The 15,342-nt window shown below is 49.5% G+C and overlaps 1 protein-coding gene across 5 annotated transcripts in view; it reads right to left on the bottom strand.

Annotated features, from left to right (window-relative positions):
- LOC135054493 (oocyte zinc finger protein XlCOF6.1-like) overlaps positions 1–15,342 on the bottom strand; it is a 124,886-nt gene that overhangs the window by 66,923 nt on the left and 42,621 nt on the right. For 2 of the 5 annotated variants that reach the window (XM_063957602.1, XM_063957605.1), the window contains exons 2-4: positions 5,114–5,192; positions 4,898–4,995; positions 4,677–4,788 (exon numbers count right to left, since the gene is read on the bottom strand). The exons of 1 other annotated variant lie outside the window; for it this stretch is intronic. In XM_063957602.1, coding sequence (XP_063813672.1) covers positions 4,677–4,788; positions 4,898–4,995; positions 5,114–5,147 — 244 coding nt within the window. In that variant the 5' untranslated portion in view covers positions 5,148–5,192. Of the gene's footprint in view, positions 1–4,676; positions 4,789–4,897; positions 4,996–5,113; positions 5,193–6,668; positions 6,860–15,342 lie in introns of those variants that run through there. 2 more of the 5 variants (XM_063957603.1, XM_063957606.1) reach the window with 2 other exon arrangements.

Here is a 15,342-nt window from a genome sequence, read left to right as displayed (position 1 = left end):
TATAGCGTTTTTGGTGTGTGCTGGCAAACTCTCCCTCTGTCTCCCCAAAGGGCTAGTGGGGTCCTGTCCTCTATCAGAGCATTCCCTGTGTGTGTGCTGTGTGTCGGTACGTGTGTGTCGACATGTAGGAGGACGATGTTGGTGAGGAGGCGGAGCAAATTGCCTGTATTGGTGATGTCACTCTCTAGGGAGTCGACACCGGAATGGATGGCTTATTTAGGAATTACGTGATAATGTCAACACGATGCAAGGTCGGTTGACGACATGAGACGGCCGGCAAACAAATTAGTACCTGTCCAGGCGTCTCAGACACCGTCAGGGGCTTGTAAAAACGCCCATTTACCTCAGTTGGTCGACACAGACACAGACACGGACACTGACTTCAGTGTCGACGGTGAAGAAACAAACGTATTTTCCGTTAGGGCCACACGTTACATGTTAAGGGCAATGAAGGAGGTGTTACATATTTCTGATACTACAAGTACCACAAATAAGGGTATTATGTAGGGTGGGAATAATCTACTTGTAGTTTTTCCTGAATCAGATAAATTAAAGTGTGTGATGATACGTGGGTTTCCTCCGATAGAAAATTATTGGAGGTATACCCTTTCCCGCCAGAAGTGACGGCGAGTTGGGAAACACACCTTAGGGTGGATAAGGCGCTCACACGCTTATAAAAACAAGTGGCGTTACCGTCTCCAGATACGGCCGCCCTCAAAGAGCCAGCTGATAGGAAGCTGAAAAATATCCTAAAAAGTATATACACACATACTGGTGTTATACTACGACCAGCAATCGCCTCAGCCTGGATGTGCAGCGCTGGGGGGGCTTGGTCGGATTTCCTGACTGAAAATATTGATACCCTTGACAGGAACAATATTTTATTGACTATAGAGCATTTTAAGGATGCATTTCTATATATGCGAGATGCGCAGAGGGATATTTGCATTCTGGCATCAAGAGTAGATGTGATGTCCATATCTGCCAGACGATGTTTATAGACATGACAGTGGTCAGGTGATGCAGATTCCAGACGGCACATGGAAGTATTGCCGTATAAAGGGGCGGTCCATCGGACCTGGTGGCCATGGCAACAGCTGGAAAATCCACTTTTGTTACCCCAAGTCACATCTCAGCAGAAAAGGACACAGTCTTTTCAGTCTCAGTCCTTTCGTACCCATAAAGGCAGGCAGGCAAAAGGCCAGTCATATCTGCCCAGGGTTAGAGGAAAGGGAAGAAGACTGCAGCAGGCAGCCCATTCCCAGGAACAGAAGTCCTCCACAGCTTCTGCCAAGTCCGCAGCATGACGCTGGGGCCATACAAGCGGACTCAGGTGCGGTGGGGGGTCATCTCAAGAGTTTCAGCACGCAGTGCGCTCACTCGCAAGTGGACTCCTGGATCCTACACGTAGTATCCCAGGTGTACATTGGAAATTCGAGACGTCTTCCCCTCACAAGTTCCTGAAGTCTGCTTTACCAACGTCTCCCTCCGACAGGGAGGCAGTATTGGAAAAAAATTCACAGGCTGTATTCCCAGCAGGTGATAATCAAAGTACCCCTCCTACAACAAGGGAAGGGGTATTATTCCACACTATATTGTGGTACTGAAGCCAAACGGCTCGGTGAGATCTAAAAGATTTGAACAATTACATACAAGGGTTCAAATCAAGATGGAGTCACTCAGAGCAGTGATAGCGAACCAGGACGATATGGTGTCACTGGATATCAGGGACGCTTACCTACATGTCCAAATTTTGCCCTTCTCACCAAGGGTATCTCAGGTTCGTGGTACAGAACTGTCACTATCAGTTCAGACGCTGCCGTTTGGATTGTCCACGGCACCCCGGGTCTTTACCATGGTAATGGCCGAAATGATGATTCTTCCTAAAAGAAATATGGACGCTTTCCTGATAAGGGCAAGGTCCAGAGAACAGTTGGCGGTCGGAGTAGCACTATCTCAAGTAGTTCTACGACAGCACGAGTGGATTCTAAATATTCCAAAATCGCAGCTTTTTCCGACGACACGTCTAATGTTCCTAGGAATGATTCTGGACACAGTCCAGAAAAGGATGTTTTCTCCCGGAGAAGAAGGCCAGGGAGTTATCCGAGCTAGTCAGGAACCTCCTAAAACCAGGAAAAGTATCAGTGCATCATTGCACAAGGGTCCTGTGAAAAATGGTGGTTTCTTACAAAGCGATCCCATTCGGTAGATTTCACGCAAGAACCTTTCAGTGGAATCTGCTGGGAAAATGGTCCGGATCGCATCTTCAGATGCATCAGCGGATAACCCTGTCTCCAAGGACAAGGGTGTTTTCTTCTGCGGTGGCTGCAGAGTGCTCATCTATGAAAGGGCCGCAGATTCGACATTCAGGACTGGGTCCTGGTGACCACGGATGCCAGCCTGAGTGGCTGGGGAGCAGTCACACAAAGAAAAAAAAAAATTTTCCAGGGAGTGTGATCAAGTCTGGAGACTTCTCTCCACATAAATATACTGGAGCTAAGGGCAATTTACAAGGCTCTAAGCTTAGCAAGACTTCTGCTTCAAGGTCAGCCGGTATTGATCCAGTGGGACAACATCACGGCAGTCGCCCACGTAAACAGACAGGGCGGCACATGAAGCAGGAGGGAAATGGCAGAAACTGCAAGGATTCTTCGCTGGGCGAAAAATCATGTGATAACACTCTCAGCAGTGTTAATTCCGGGAGTGGAAAACTGGGAAGCAGACTTCCTCAGCAGGCATAACCTCCACCCGGGAGAGTGGGGACTTCAGCGGGAAGTCTTCCACATGATTGTAAACCGTTGGGAAAAACCAAAGGTGGACATGATGGCGTCCCGCCTGAACAAAATACTAGACAAATATTGCGCCAGGTCAAGGGACCCTCAGGCAATAGCGGTGGACGCTCTGGTAACACTGTGGGTGTACCAGTCAGGGTATGTGTTCCCTCCTATGCATCTCATACCAAAAGTACTGAGAATCATAAGAAGGAGATGAGTAAGAACGATACTCGTGGTTCCGGATGGGTCAAGAAGGACTTGGTACCCGGAACTTCAAGAGATGCTCACGGAAGAACCGTGGCCTCTACCTTTAAGAAAGGACCTGCTCCAGCAGGGGCCTTGTCTGTTCCAAGACTTACCGCGGCTGCGTTTGACGGCATGGCAGTTGAACGCCGGATCCTGAAAGGGCATTCCAGATGAAGTCATCCCTACCCTGGTCGAAGCCAGGAAGGATGTAACCGCAAAACATTTTCACCGCATTTGGCGAAAATATGTTGCGTGGTGTGAGGCCAAGAAGGTCCCTACAGAGGAATTCCAACTGGGTCGTTCCTACATTTCCTGAAAACAGGACTGTCTATGGGCCTAAAATTAGGGTCCATTAAGGTTCAAATTTCGACCCTGTCGAATTTCTTCCAGAAAGAACTGGCTTCAGTGCCTGAAGTTCAGACGTTTGTAAAAGGGGTACTGCATATACAGCCTCCTTTTGTGCCCCCAGTGGCACCTTGGGATCTCAATGTTGTTTTGAGTTTCCTAAAGTCACATTGGTTTGATCCACTCACCACTGAGGAATTAAAATATTTCACATGGAAGGTGAAGATTCTATTAGCCCTGGCTTCAGCCAGGCGTGTGTCAGAATGGGCGGCTTTATCATATAAAAGCCCTTACTTAATTTTTCATTCTGACAGGGCAGAATTGAGGACTCGTCCTCAATTTCTCCTTAAGGTGTTTTCTGTTTTTCACATGAACCAACCTATTGTGGTACCTGCGGCTACTAGGGACTTGGAGGACTCCAAGTTACTTGACGTTGTCAGGGCCCTGAAAATATATGTTTCCAGGACGACTGGAGTCAGAAAATCTGACTCGCTGTTTAGCCTGTATGCACCCAACAAGATGGGTGTTCCTGCTTCTAAGCAGACGATTGCTCGCTGGATTTGTAGTACAATTCAGCTTGCACATTCTGTGGCAGGCTAGCCACAGCCAAAATCAGTAAAAGCCCATTCCACAAGGAAGTGGGCTCATCTTGGGCGGCTGCCCGAGGGGTCTCGGCTTTACAACTTTGCCAAGCTGCTACTTGGTCAGGGGCACACCCTGACTGAGGAGGACCTGGAGTTCTCTCATTCGGTGCTGCACTCTCCCGCCCGTTTGGGAGCTTTGGTATAATCCCCATGGTCCTGACGGAGTCCCCAGCATCCACTTAGGACGTTAGAGAAAATAAGAATTTACTTACCGATAATTCTATTTCTCGTAGTCCGTAGTGGATGCTGGGCGCCCATCCCAAGTGCGGATTGTCTGCAATACTTGTACATAGTTATATTGTTACAAAAATCGGGTTATTCTTGTTGTGAGCCATCTTTTCAGAGGCTCCTTCGTTGTTATCATACTGTTAACTGGGTTCAGATCACAGGTTGTACGGTGTGATTGGTGTGGCTGGTATGAGTCTTACCCGGGATTCAATATCCTTCCTTATTATGCACGCTCGTCCGGGCACAGTATCCTAACTGAGGCTTGGAGGAGGGTCATAGGGGGAGGAGCCAGTGCACACCACCTGATCCTAAAGCTTTTATTATTGTGCCCTGTCTCCTGCGGAGCCGCTAAACCCCATGGTCCTGACGGAGTCCCCAGCATCCACTACGGACTACGAGAAATAGAATTATCGGTAAGTAAATTCTTATTATTACTCACCTGTGCTGATATCTGTACGGATTGTCTCATCTTTACACTGCTGATCACCCCTCACATACGTCTCTTCTTCTCCCTCTATAACTTCTGGCTTAAAATCTGTCAGATCTTCATCCTAAATACCCAGTAAAATAATAATGCATGAATTCATTGAGAGGAAACAAAATCACATCATATACTGACAGCCGGTTTGGTCTATAGATGAGATCCTAAATCGCACCTACCTGATCCTCCTGTGGGATCCTGTGATTCTCCTCTGTACAATCCTGGGAATACAGAGGACGGGGACATCTCTCTGGGGTATCTCTGTTACTGGGACTATCTGTAGGAGACACACAGTGACTGAGTACAGTGTATATATGTGATTATCAGATGATGTGTGTATATAGGGGCCCCCATACCTACTCTCCCCTGTACAATACATGACAGTCTCCTCTTACCCAGTGATGTGAGGGGCCGGTGATTCTCCATCATCACGTCCTTGTACAGATCCCTGTGTTCCTCTATATACTCCCCCTCCTGTATGGAGACATAGACAGTGACATCCTGACACCTTATAGGAACCTGACACACACAGTGATACAGTCATCACCCAGACACATCCCCTGGTGTTACTGTATAATGTCCCATTCCCAGCAGTCACCTCTCCAGTCATCACCCAGACACGTCCCCTGGTGTTACTGTATAATGCCCCATTCCCAGCAGTCACCTCTCCAGTCATCACCCAGACACGTCCCCTGGTGTTACTGTATAATGTCCCATTCCCAGCAGTCACCTCTCCAGTCATCACCCAGACACATCCCCCGGTGTTATTGTATAATGTCCCATTCCCAGCAGTCACCTCTCCAGTCATCGCCCAGACACGTCCCCTGGTGTTACTGTATAATGTCCCATTCCCAGCAGTCACCTCTCCAGTCATCACCCAGACACATCCCCCGGTGTTATTGTATAATGCCCCATTCCCGGCAGTCACCTCTCCAGTCATCACCCAGACACATCCCCTGGTGTTACCAGTCATCACCCAGACACGTCCCCCGGTGTTACTGTATAATGCCTCATTCCCAGCAGTCACCTCTCCAGTCATCGCCCAGACACGTCCCCTGGTGTTACTGTATAATGCCCCATTCCCAGCTGTCACCACTCCAGTCATCACCCAGACACGTCCCCCGGTGTTACTGTATAATGCCTCATTCCCAGCAGTCACCTCTCCAGTCATCGCCCAGACACGTCCCCTGGTGTTACTGTATAATGTCCCATTCCCAGCAGTCACCTCTCCAGTCATCACCCAGACACATCCCCCGGTGTTATTGTATAATGCCCCATTCCCAGCAGTCACCTCTCCAGTCATCAGCCAGAAACGTCCCCCGGTGTTACTGTATAATGCCCCATTCCCAGCAGTCACCACTCCAGTCATCACCCAGACACGTCCCCTGGTGTTACTGTATAATGTCCCATTCCCGGCAGTCACCTCTCCAGTCATCACCCAGACACGTCCCCTGGTGTTACTGTATAATGTCCCATTCCCAGCAGTCACCTCTCCTGTCATCACCCAGACACGTCCCCTGGTGTTACTGTATAATGTCCCATTCCCAGCAGTCAACTCTCCAGTCATCACCCAGACACGTCCGCTGGTGTTAATGTATAATGTCCCATTCCCAGCAGTCACCTCTCCAGTCATCAGCCAGACACGTCCCCTGGTGTTACTGTATAATGCCCCATTCCCAGGGTCACCTCTCCAGTCACCACCCAGACACATCCCCTGGTGTTACTGTATAATGCCCCATTCCTGGCAGTCACCTCTCCAGTTATCACCCAGACACGTCCTCCAGTGTTACTGTATAATGTCCTATTCCCAGAAGTCACCTCTCCAGTCATCACCCAGACACATTCCCTGGTGTTACTGTATAATGCCCCATTCCCGGCAGTCACCTCTCCAGTCAACACCCAGACACATCCCCTGGTGTTACTGTATAATGCCCCATTCCCAGCAGTGACCTCTCCAGTCAGCAGCTGAATGATCTTGTTGCTGAGTTACAGGATCTTCTGGTCATTGTGTCTCTCAAGTATCAGTGAGTGAGGTGGAGGCACCGTGATGGGGCTCTGGGTCCTGCTTAATTCTCCTGGCTCATGGGGATGGCTGCTGGGTGTCTCACACTCACCATATGTCTTCCCACTAATGTGTAATCCTGTGTATTGGGGGAGACATCATATATCACTGTATACACGCTCAGATCTTCTCACCTCCCCAGTCATGTCCCTGTATTACTACTATAGATAATAAGATTTTACTCACCGGTAAATCTATTTCTCGTAGTCCGTAGTGGATGCTGGGGACTCCGAAAGGACCATGGGGAATAGCGGATCCGCAGGAGACTGGGCACAGCTAAGAAAGATTTAGGACTACCTGGTGTGCACTGGCTCCTCCCACTATGACCCTCCTCCAGACCTCAGTTAGGATACTGTGCCCGGAAGAGCTGACACAATAAGGAAGGATTTTGAATCCCGGGTAAGACTCATACCAGCCACACCAATCACACCGTATAACTCGTGATATTATACCCAGTTAACAGTATGAACATAACAGAGCCTCTCAACAGATGGCTCAACAATAACCCTTTTAGGTAACAATAACTATATACAAGTATTGCAGACAATCCGCACTTGGGATGGGCGCCCAGCATCCACTACGGACTACGAGAAATAGATTTACCGGTGAGTAAAATCTTATTTTCTCTGACGTCCTAGTGGATGCTGGGGACTCCGTAAGGACCATGGGGATTATACCAAAGCTCCCAAACGGGCGGGAGAGTGCGGATGACTCTGCAGCACCGAATGAGAGAACTCAAGGTCCTCCTCAGCCAGGGTATCAAATTTGTAGAATTTTGCAAACGTGTTTGCCCTGACCAAGTAGCAGCTCGGCAAAGTTGTAAAGCCGAGACCCCTCGGGCAGCCGCCCAAGAAGAGCCCACCTTCCTCGTGGAATGGGCTTTTACCGATTTAGGCTGCGGCAGGCCAGCCGCAGAATGCGCAAGCTGAATTGTGCTACAAATCCAGCGAGCAATAGTCTGCTTCGAAGCAGGAGCACCCAGCTTGTTGGGTGCATACAGGATAAATAGCGAGTCAGTCTTCCTGACTCCAGCCGTCCTGGAAACATAAATTTTCAAGGCCCTGACTACGTCCAGTAACTTGGAGTCCTCCAAGTCCCTAGTAGCCGCAGGCACCACGATAGGTTGGTTCAAGTGAAAAGCTGAAACCACCTTAGGAAGAAACTGGGGACGAGTCCTCAATTCTGCCCTATCCATATGGAAAATCAAATAGGGGCTTTTACATGATAAAGCCGCCAATTCCGACACACGCCTAGCCGAAGCCAAGGCCAAAAGCATGACCACTTTCCACGTGAGATATTTTAAATCCACAGTTTTAAGTGGCTCAAACCAATGTGACTTTAGGAAACCCAACACCACGTTGAGGTCCCACGGTGCCACTGGAGGCACAAAAGGAGGCTGAATATGGAGCACTCCCTTGACAAATGTCTGAACTTCAGGTAGTGAAGCCAGTTCTTTTTGGAAGAAAATCGACAGAGCCGAAATCTGGACCTTAATGGAACCCAGTTTTAGGCCCATAGTCACCCCTGACTGTAGGAAGTGCAGAAATCGACCCAGCTGAAATTCCTCCGTTGGGGCCTTCCTGGCCTCACACCACGCAACATATTTTCGCCATATGCGGTGATAATGGTTTGCGGTTACTTCTTTCCTAGCCTTAATCAGCGTAGGAATGACTTCCTCCGGAATGCCCTTTTCCTTCAGGATCCGGTGTTCAACCGCCATGCCATCAAACGCAGCCGCGGTAAGTCTTGGAACAGACAGGGCCCCTGCAGCAGCAGGTCTTGTCTGAGCGGTAGAGGCCATGGGTCCTCTGAGATCATTTCTTGAAGTTCCGGGTACCAAGCTCTTCTTGGCCAATCCGGAACAATGAGTATAGTTCTTACTCCTCTTCTCCGTATTATCCTCAGTACCTTGGGTATGAGAGGAAGAGGAGGGAACACATAAACCGACCGGTACACCCACGGTGTCACTAGAGCGTCCACAGCTATCGCCTGCGGGTCTCTTGACCTGGCGCAATACTTTTGTAGCTTTTTGTTTAGGCGGGACGCCATCATGTCCACCTGTGGCCTTTCCCAACGGTTTACAATCATTTGGAAGACTTCTGGATGAAGTCCCCACTCTCCCGGGTGGAGGTCGTGCCTGCTGAGGAAGTCTGCTTCCCAGTTGTCCACTCCCGGAATGAACACTGCTGATAGTGCTAACACGTGATTTTCCTCCCATCGGAGAATCCTTGTGGCTTCTGCCATCACCGTCCTGCTTCTTGTGCCGCCCTGTCGGTTTACATGGGCGACTGCCGTGATGTTGTCTGACTGGATCAGAACCGGCTGGTTTTGAAGCAGGGGCTTTGCCTGACTTAGGGCATTGTAAATGGCCCTTAGTTCCAGAACATTTATGTGTAGGGAAGTCTCCTGACTTGACCAAAGTCCTTGGAAGTTTCTTCCCAGTGTGACTGCCCCCCAGCCTCGAAGGCTGGCATCCGTGGTCACCAGGACCCAGTCCTGTATGCCGAATCTGCGGCCCTCTTTGAGATGAGCACTCTGCAGCCACCACAGCAGAGACACCCTGGTCCTTGGAGACAGGGTTATCAACCGATGCATTTGAAGATGCGATCCGGACCACTGGTCCAACAGATCCCACTGAAAAGTTCTGGCATGGAACCTGCCGAATGGAATTGCTTCGTAGGAAGCTACCATTTTTCCCAGGACTCGCGTACAGTGATGCACCGACACCTGTTTCGGTTTCAGGAGGCCTCTGACTAGAGATGACAGCTCCTTGGCTTTCTCCTCTGGGAGAAACACTTTTTTCTGGACTGTGTCCAGAATCATCCCCAGGAACAGTAGACGTGTCGCAGGAACCAGCTGTGACTTTGGAATATTCAGAATCCAACCGTGCTGGTGTAGCACCTCCTGAGATAGTGCTACGCCGACCAACAACTGCTCTCTGGACCTCGCCTTTATCAGGAGATCGTCCAAGTATGGGATAATTAAAACTCCCTTTTTTCGAAGGAGTATCATCATTTCGGCCATTACCTTGGTAAATACCCTCGGTGCCGTGGACAGGCCGAACGGCAACGTCTGGAATTGGTAATGACAATCCTGTACCACAAATCTGAGGTACTCCTGGTGAGGATGGTAAATGGGGACATGCAGGTAAGCATCCTTGATGTCCAGAGATACCATGTAATCCCCCTCTTCCAGGCTTGCAATAACCGCCCTGAGCGATTCCATCTTGAACTTGAATTTTTTTATATATGTGTTCAAGGATTTTAAATTTAAAATGGGTCTCACCGAACCGTCCGGTTTCGGTACCACAAACATTGTGGAATAGTAACCCAGTCCTTGTTGAAGTAGGGGCACCTTGATTAACACCTGCTGGGAATACAGCTTGTGAATTGCCTCTATCACAGCCTCCCTGTCTGAGGGAGTCGTTGGCAAGGCAGATTTGAGGAAACGGCGGGGGGAAAATGTCTCGAATTCCAGCCTGTACCCCTGAGATACCACTTGAAGGATCCAGGTATTTACTTGTGAGCGAGCCCACTGATTGCTGAAGTTTTTGAGACGGGCCCCCATCGTACCTGGCTCCGCCTGTTGAGCCCCAGCGTCATGCGGCGGACTTAGCAGAAGAAGCGGGGGAGGACTTTTGTTCCTGGGAACTGGCTGTATGCTGCAGCTTTTTTCCCCTACCTCTGCCTCTGGGCAGAAAGGACGCGCCTCTACCCCGCTTGTTCTTTTGGGGACGAAAGGACTGTACCTGATAATACGGTGCTTTCTTTGGTTGTGAGGGGACATGTGGTAAAAATGCTGACTTCCCAGTTGTTGCTGTGGAAACTAGGTCCGAAAGACCATCCCCGAACAACTCCTCACCCTTATAAGGCAAAACTTCCATGTGCCTTTTAGAATCTGCATCACCTGTCCACTGCCGAGTCCATAAACCTCTCCTGGCAGAAATGGACAGTGCACTTATTTTAGATGCCAGACGGCAAATATCCCTCTGTGCATCTCTCATGTATAAGACAGCGTCTTTAATATGCTCTATGTTTAGCAATATAGTGTCCCTGTCTAGGGTGTCAATGTTTTCTGACAGGGAATCCGACCACGCAGCTGCAGCACTGCACATCCATGCTGAAGCAATAGCCGGTCTCAGTATAATACCAGTGTGCGTATAAATAGCCTTCAGGAGATGCTCCTGCTTTCTATCAGCAGGTTCCTTTAGGGCGGCCGTATCCGGAGACGGTAGTGCCACCTTTTTTGATAAGCGTGTAAGCGCTTTATCCACCCTAGGGGGTGTTTCCCAGCGTGACCTATCCTCTGGCGGGAAAGGGTACGCCATTAGTAACTTTTTAGAAATTACCAATTTTTTATCGGGGGAAGCCCACGCTACTTCACACACTTCATTTAATTCTTCAGAAGTGGGAAAAACTACTGGTAGTTTTTTCTCCCCAAACATAATACCCTTTTTTGTGGTACCTGGGGTCACATCAGAAATGTGTAAAACATTTTTCATTTCCTCAATCATATAACAAGTGGCCGTATTGGACATTACATTAGTCTCTTCGTCGTCGACACTGGTATCCGTATCCGTGTCGACATCTGTGTCTGCCATCTGAGGTAGCGGGCGTTTTAGAGCCCCTGATGGCTTTTGAGACGTCTGGGCAGGCACGGGCTGAGAAGCTGGCTGCCCCGCATTTGGCATGTTGTCAAATTTTTTATGTAAGGAGTCGACACTTTCGCGTAATTCCTTCCACAAGTCCATCCACTCAGGTGTCTGCCCCGCAGGGGGTGACAACACATTTATAGGCACCTGCTCCTCCTCCACATAAGCCTCCTCATCAAACATGTCGACACAGCCGTACCGACACACCGCACACACATAGGGAATGCTCTGACAGAAGACAGGACCCCACAAAGCCCTTTGGGGAGACAGAGAGAGAGTATGCCAGCACACACCAGAGCGCTATATAATACAGGGATTAACTAAATTATATCCCCTTATAGCTGCTATATGTATATTGCGCCTAAATTTAGTGACCCCCCTCTCTTTTTTTACCCTTTCTGTAGTGTAGACTGCAGGGAAGAGCCAGGGAGCTTCCTTCCAGCGGAGCTGTGAGGGAGAAATGGCGCCAGTGTGCTGAGGGAGATAGCTCCGCCCCTTTTTTGGCGGACTTTTCTCCCGCTTTTTAATGGATTCTGGCAGGGGTATTTATCACATATATAGCCTCTGGGGCTATATATTGTGATATATTTGCCAGCCAAGGTGTTTTTATTGCTGCTCAGGGCGCCCCCCCCCCCCCCCAGCGCCCTGCACCCTCAGTGACCGGAGTGTGAAGTGTGTATGAGGAGCAATGGCGCACAGCTGCAGTGCTGTGCGCTACCTTGGTGAAGACTTATGTCTTCTGCCGCCGATTTTTCCGGACTCTTCTTGCTTCTGGCTCTGTAAGGGGGCCGGCGGCGCGGCTCTGGGACCGAACATCAATGGCCGGTTCCATGCGGTCGATCCCTCTGGAGCTAATGGTGTCCAGTAGCCTAAGAAGCCCAAGCTACCACCAGTTAGGTAGGTTCGCTTCTTCTCCCCTTAGTCCCTCGCTGCAGTGAGTCTGTTGCCAGCAGATCTCACTGTAAAATAAAAAACCTAAAATATACTTTCTCTCTAGGAGCTCAGGAGAGCCCCTAGTGTGCATCCAGCTCAGCCGGGCACAGGATTCTAACTGAGGTCTGGAGGAGGGTCATAGTGGGAGGAGCCAGTGCACACCAGGTAGTCCTAAATCTTTCTTAGCTGTGCCCAGTCTCCTGCGGAGCCGCTATTCCCCATGGTCCTTACAGAGTCCCCAGCATCCACTAGGACGTCAGAGAAATAATGTCACTGTGACGCTCCCAGATCCCCTCACAAACCCAGTCATGTCCCTGTATTATTACCATAGATATGTGAAGTCACTGTGACGCTACCAGATCCCCTCACCTCCCCATTCATGACCCTGTATTATTACTAGATATGTGATGTCACTGTGACGCTACCAGATTTCCTCACTGTGAGACTCCCAGATCTCCTCACCTCCTCAGTCATGTTTCTGTATTATTACTATAGATATAAGTGATGTCACTATGACGCTCCCAGATCCCCTCACCTCCCCAGTCATATCCCTGTATTATTACTATAGATATAAGTGATGTCACTGTGACGCTCCGAGATCCCCTCACCTCCCCAGTCATGTCCCTGTATTATTACTATAGATATAAGTGATGTCACTGTGACGTTCCCATATCCTCTCACCTCCCCAGTCATGTACCTGTATTATTACTATAGATATATGACGTCACTGTGACGCTCCCAGATCCCCTCACCTCCCCAGTCATGTCCCTGTATTATTACTATAGATATAAGTGATGTCACTTTGACGCTCCCAGATCCCCTCACCTCCCCAGTCATGTCCATGTATTATTACTATAGATATGTGACGTCACTGTGACGCTTCCAGATCCCCTCACCTCCCCAGTCGTGTCCCTGTATTATTACTAAAGCTATAAGTGATGTCACTGTGACGCTCCCAGATCCCCTCACCTCCCCAGTCATGTCCCTGTATTATTACTATAGATATTAGTGATGTCACTGTGATGCTCCCAGATCCCCTCACCTCCCCAGTCATGTCCATGTATTATTACTATAGATATGTGACGTCACTGTGACGCTCCCAGATCCCCTCACCTCCCGTCATGTCCCTGTATTATTACTACAGATATAAGTGATGTCACTGTGAAGCTCCCAGATCCCCTCACCTCCCCAGTCATGTCCATGTATTATTACTATAGATATGTGACGTCACTGTGACGTTCCCAGATCCCCTCACCTGAGGCATGTCACTATGGGGGTCATTCCAAGTTGATCACTCGCTAGCAATTTTTAGCAGCTGTGCAAACGCATTGTCGCCGCCCACCGGGGAGTGTATTTTCGCTCTGCAGAAGTGCCAACACTTGTGCAGCAGAGAGCCTGCAAAAATATTTTGTGCAAAACAAGACCAGCCCTGGACTTACACTTCGTGTGCGTTGATTCTAAAGTTGGAGAGATGGCTTTTGACGTCACACACCCGCCCAGCATTCGCTCAGCCACACCTGCGTTTTTCCAAAAATTCCCTGAAAACGGTCAGTTGCCACCTAGAAACGCCCCCTTCCTGTCAATCTTTTTGAGGCCAACAGTGCGACTTAAAACGTTGCTAGAACCTGTACAAAACCACAAAGGTCTTTGTACCCGTACGTCGCGCGTGCGCACTGCGGTGCATATGCATGCGCATATTAGCCGTTTTTTACACTGATCGCTACGCAGCGAACGGCAGCTAGCGATCAACTCGGAATGACCCCCTATATTATAAAGATAGTGTATGAGACTGTGTGAGAGAGCAGGGTATGTATGAGGGAGTATGACCAGTGCATGAGGGGCGTATAGTATAGAGCAGGGTGTACGGTCGGTGAGTGGGATACAGCGCCAGGTTTACTGCCAGTGTGTGGGGTATAGCACAGGGCATACAGCCAGGGCGTGCGATGGGTACAGTGCAGGGTATATATGGTCATGTCCCTGTATTATAACTATAGATATGTGATGTCACAGTGACGCTCCCAGATCCCCTCACCTCCCGTCATGTCCCTGTATTATTACTATAGACATGTGATGTCACTGTGACGCTACCAGATCCCCTCACCTCCCCAGTCATGTCCCTGTATTATTACTATAGATATAAGTGATGTCATTGTGACGCTCCCAGATCCCCTCACCTCCCCAGTCATGTCCCTGTATTATTACTATAGATATAAGTGATGTCATTGTGACACTCCCAGATCCCCTCACCTCCCCAGTCATATCCCTGTATTATTACTATAGATATAAGTGATGTCACTGTGACGCTCCGAGATCCCCTCACCTCCCCAGTCATGTCCCTGTATTATTACTATAGATATGTGATGTCACTGTGACACTCCCAGATCCCCTCACCTCCCCAGTCATGTCCCTGTATTATTACTATAGATATGAGTGATGTCACTGTGACACTCCCAGATTCCCTCACCTTAGGAATGTCACTATATTATAGACAGTGTACGAGGAGACGTGCATGAGGGACTTGTAGTATAGTGCAGGGTGTACGGTCGGTGAGTGGGATACAGAGCCGGTATACTGTCAGTGTGTGGGGTATAGTGCAGGACATACAGCCAGGGCGTGCGAGGGGTACAGTGCAGGGTATATGGCAGGGGAACGGGTGTGGTGGTATATGGCCGGGGTGTGAGGGACGCAGGGTATATGGCTGGGTTGTGACAAGAGCGGGGTACAGCGCAGGACATACGGCTGGGATGTGGGAGGTGTACAGCGCAGGGTAGATGGCTGGGGTGGGAGGAGGGGGTACAGCAAAAGGTATATGGCCAAGGTGCGAGGGGCACAGGGCATACGGCCGGGGTGTGGGAGGGGTACAGCGCAGGGTATATGGTGGGGGAGGTACAGCATAGGGTACATGGTAGGGGTGGGAAGGTCTAGTGCAGGGTATATGGTAGGAAGGTAGAGCGCAGGGTATATGTTAGGGGTGGGGA

Source organism: Pseudophryne corroboree, chromosome 3 (assembly GCF_028390025.1).
Source record: "Pseudophryne corroboree isolate aPseCor3 chromosome 3, aPseCor3.hap2, whole genome shotgun sequence".
In the NCBI taxonomy this organism is placed as follows: Eukaryota; Metazoa; Chordata; class Amphibia; order Anura; family Myobatrachidae; genus Pseudophryne; species Pseudophryne corroboree.
The sequence above is the reverse complement of the archived record's forward strand: the minus strand, read 5'-3'. Positions and strand labels throughout refer to the sequence as shown.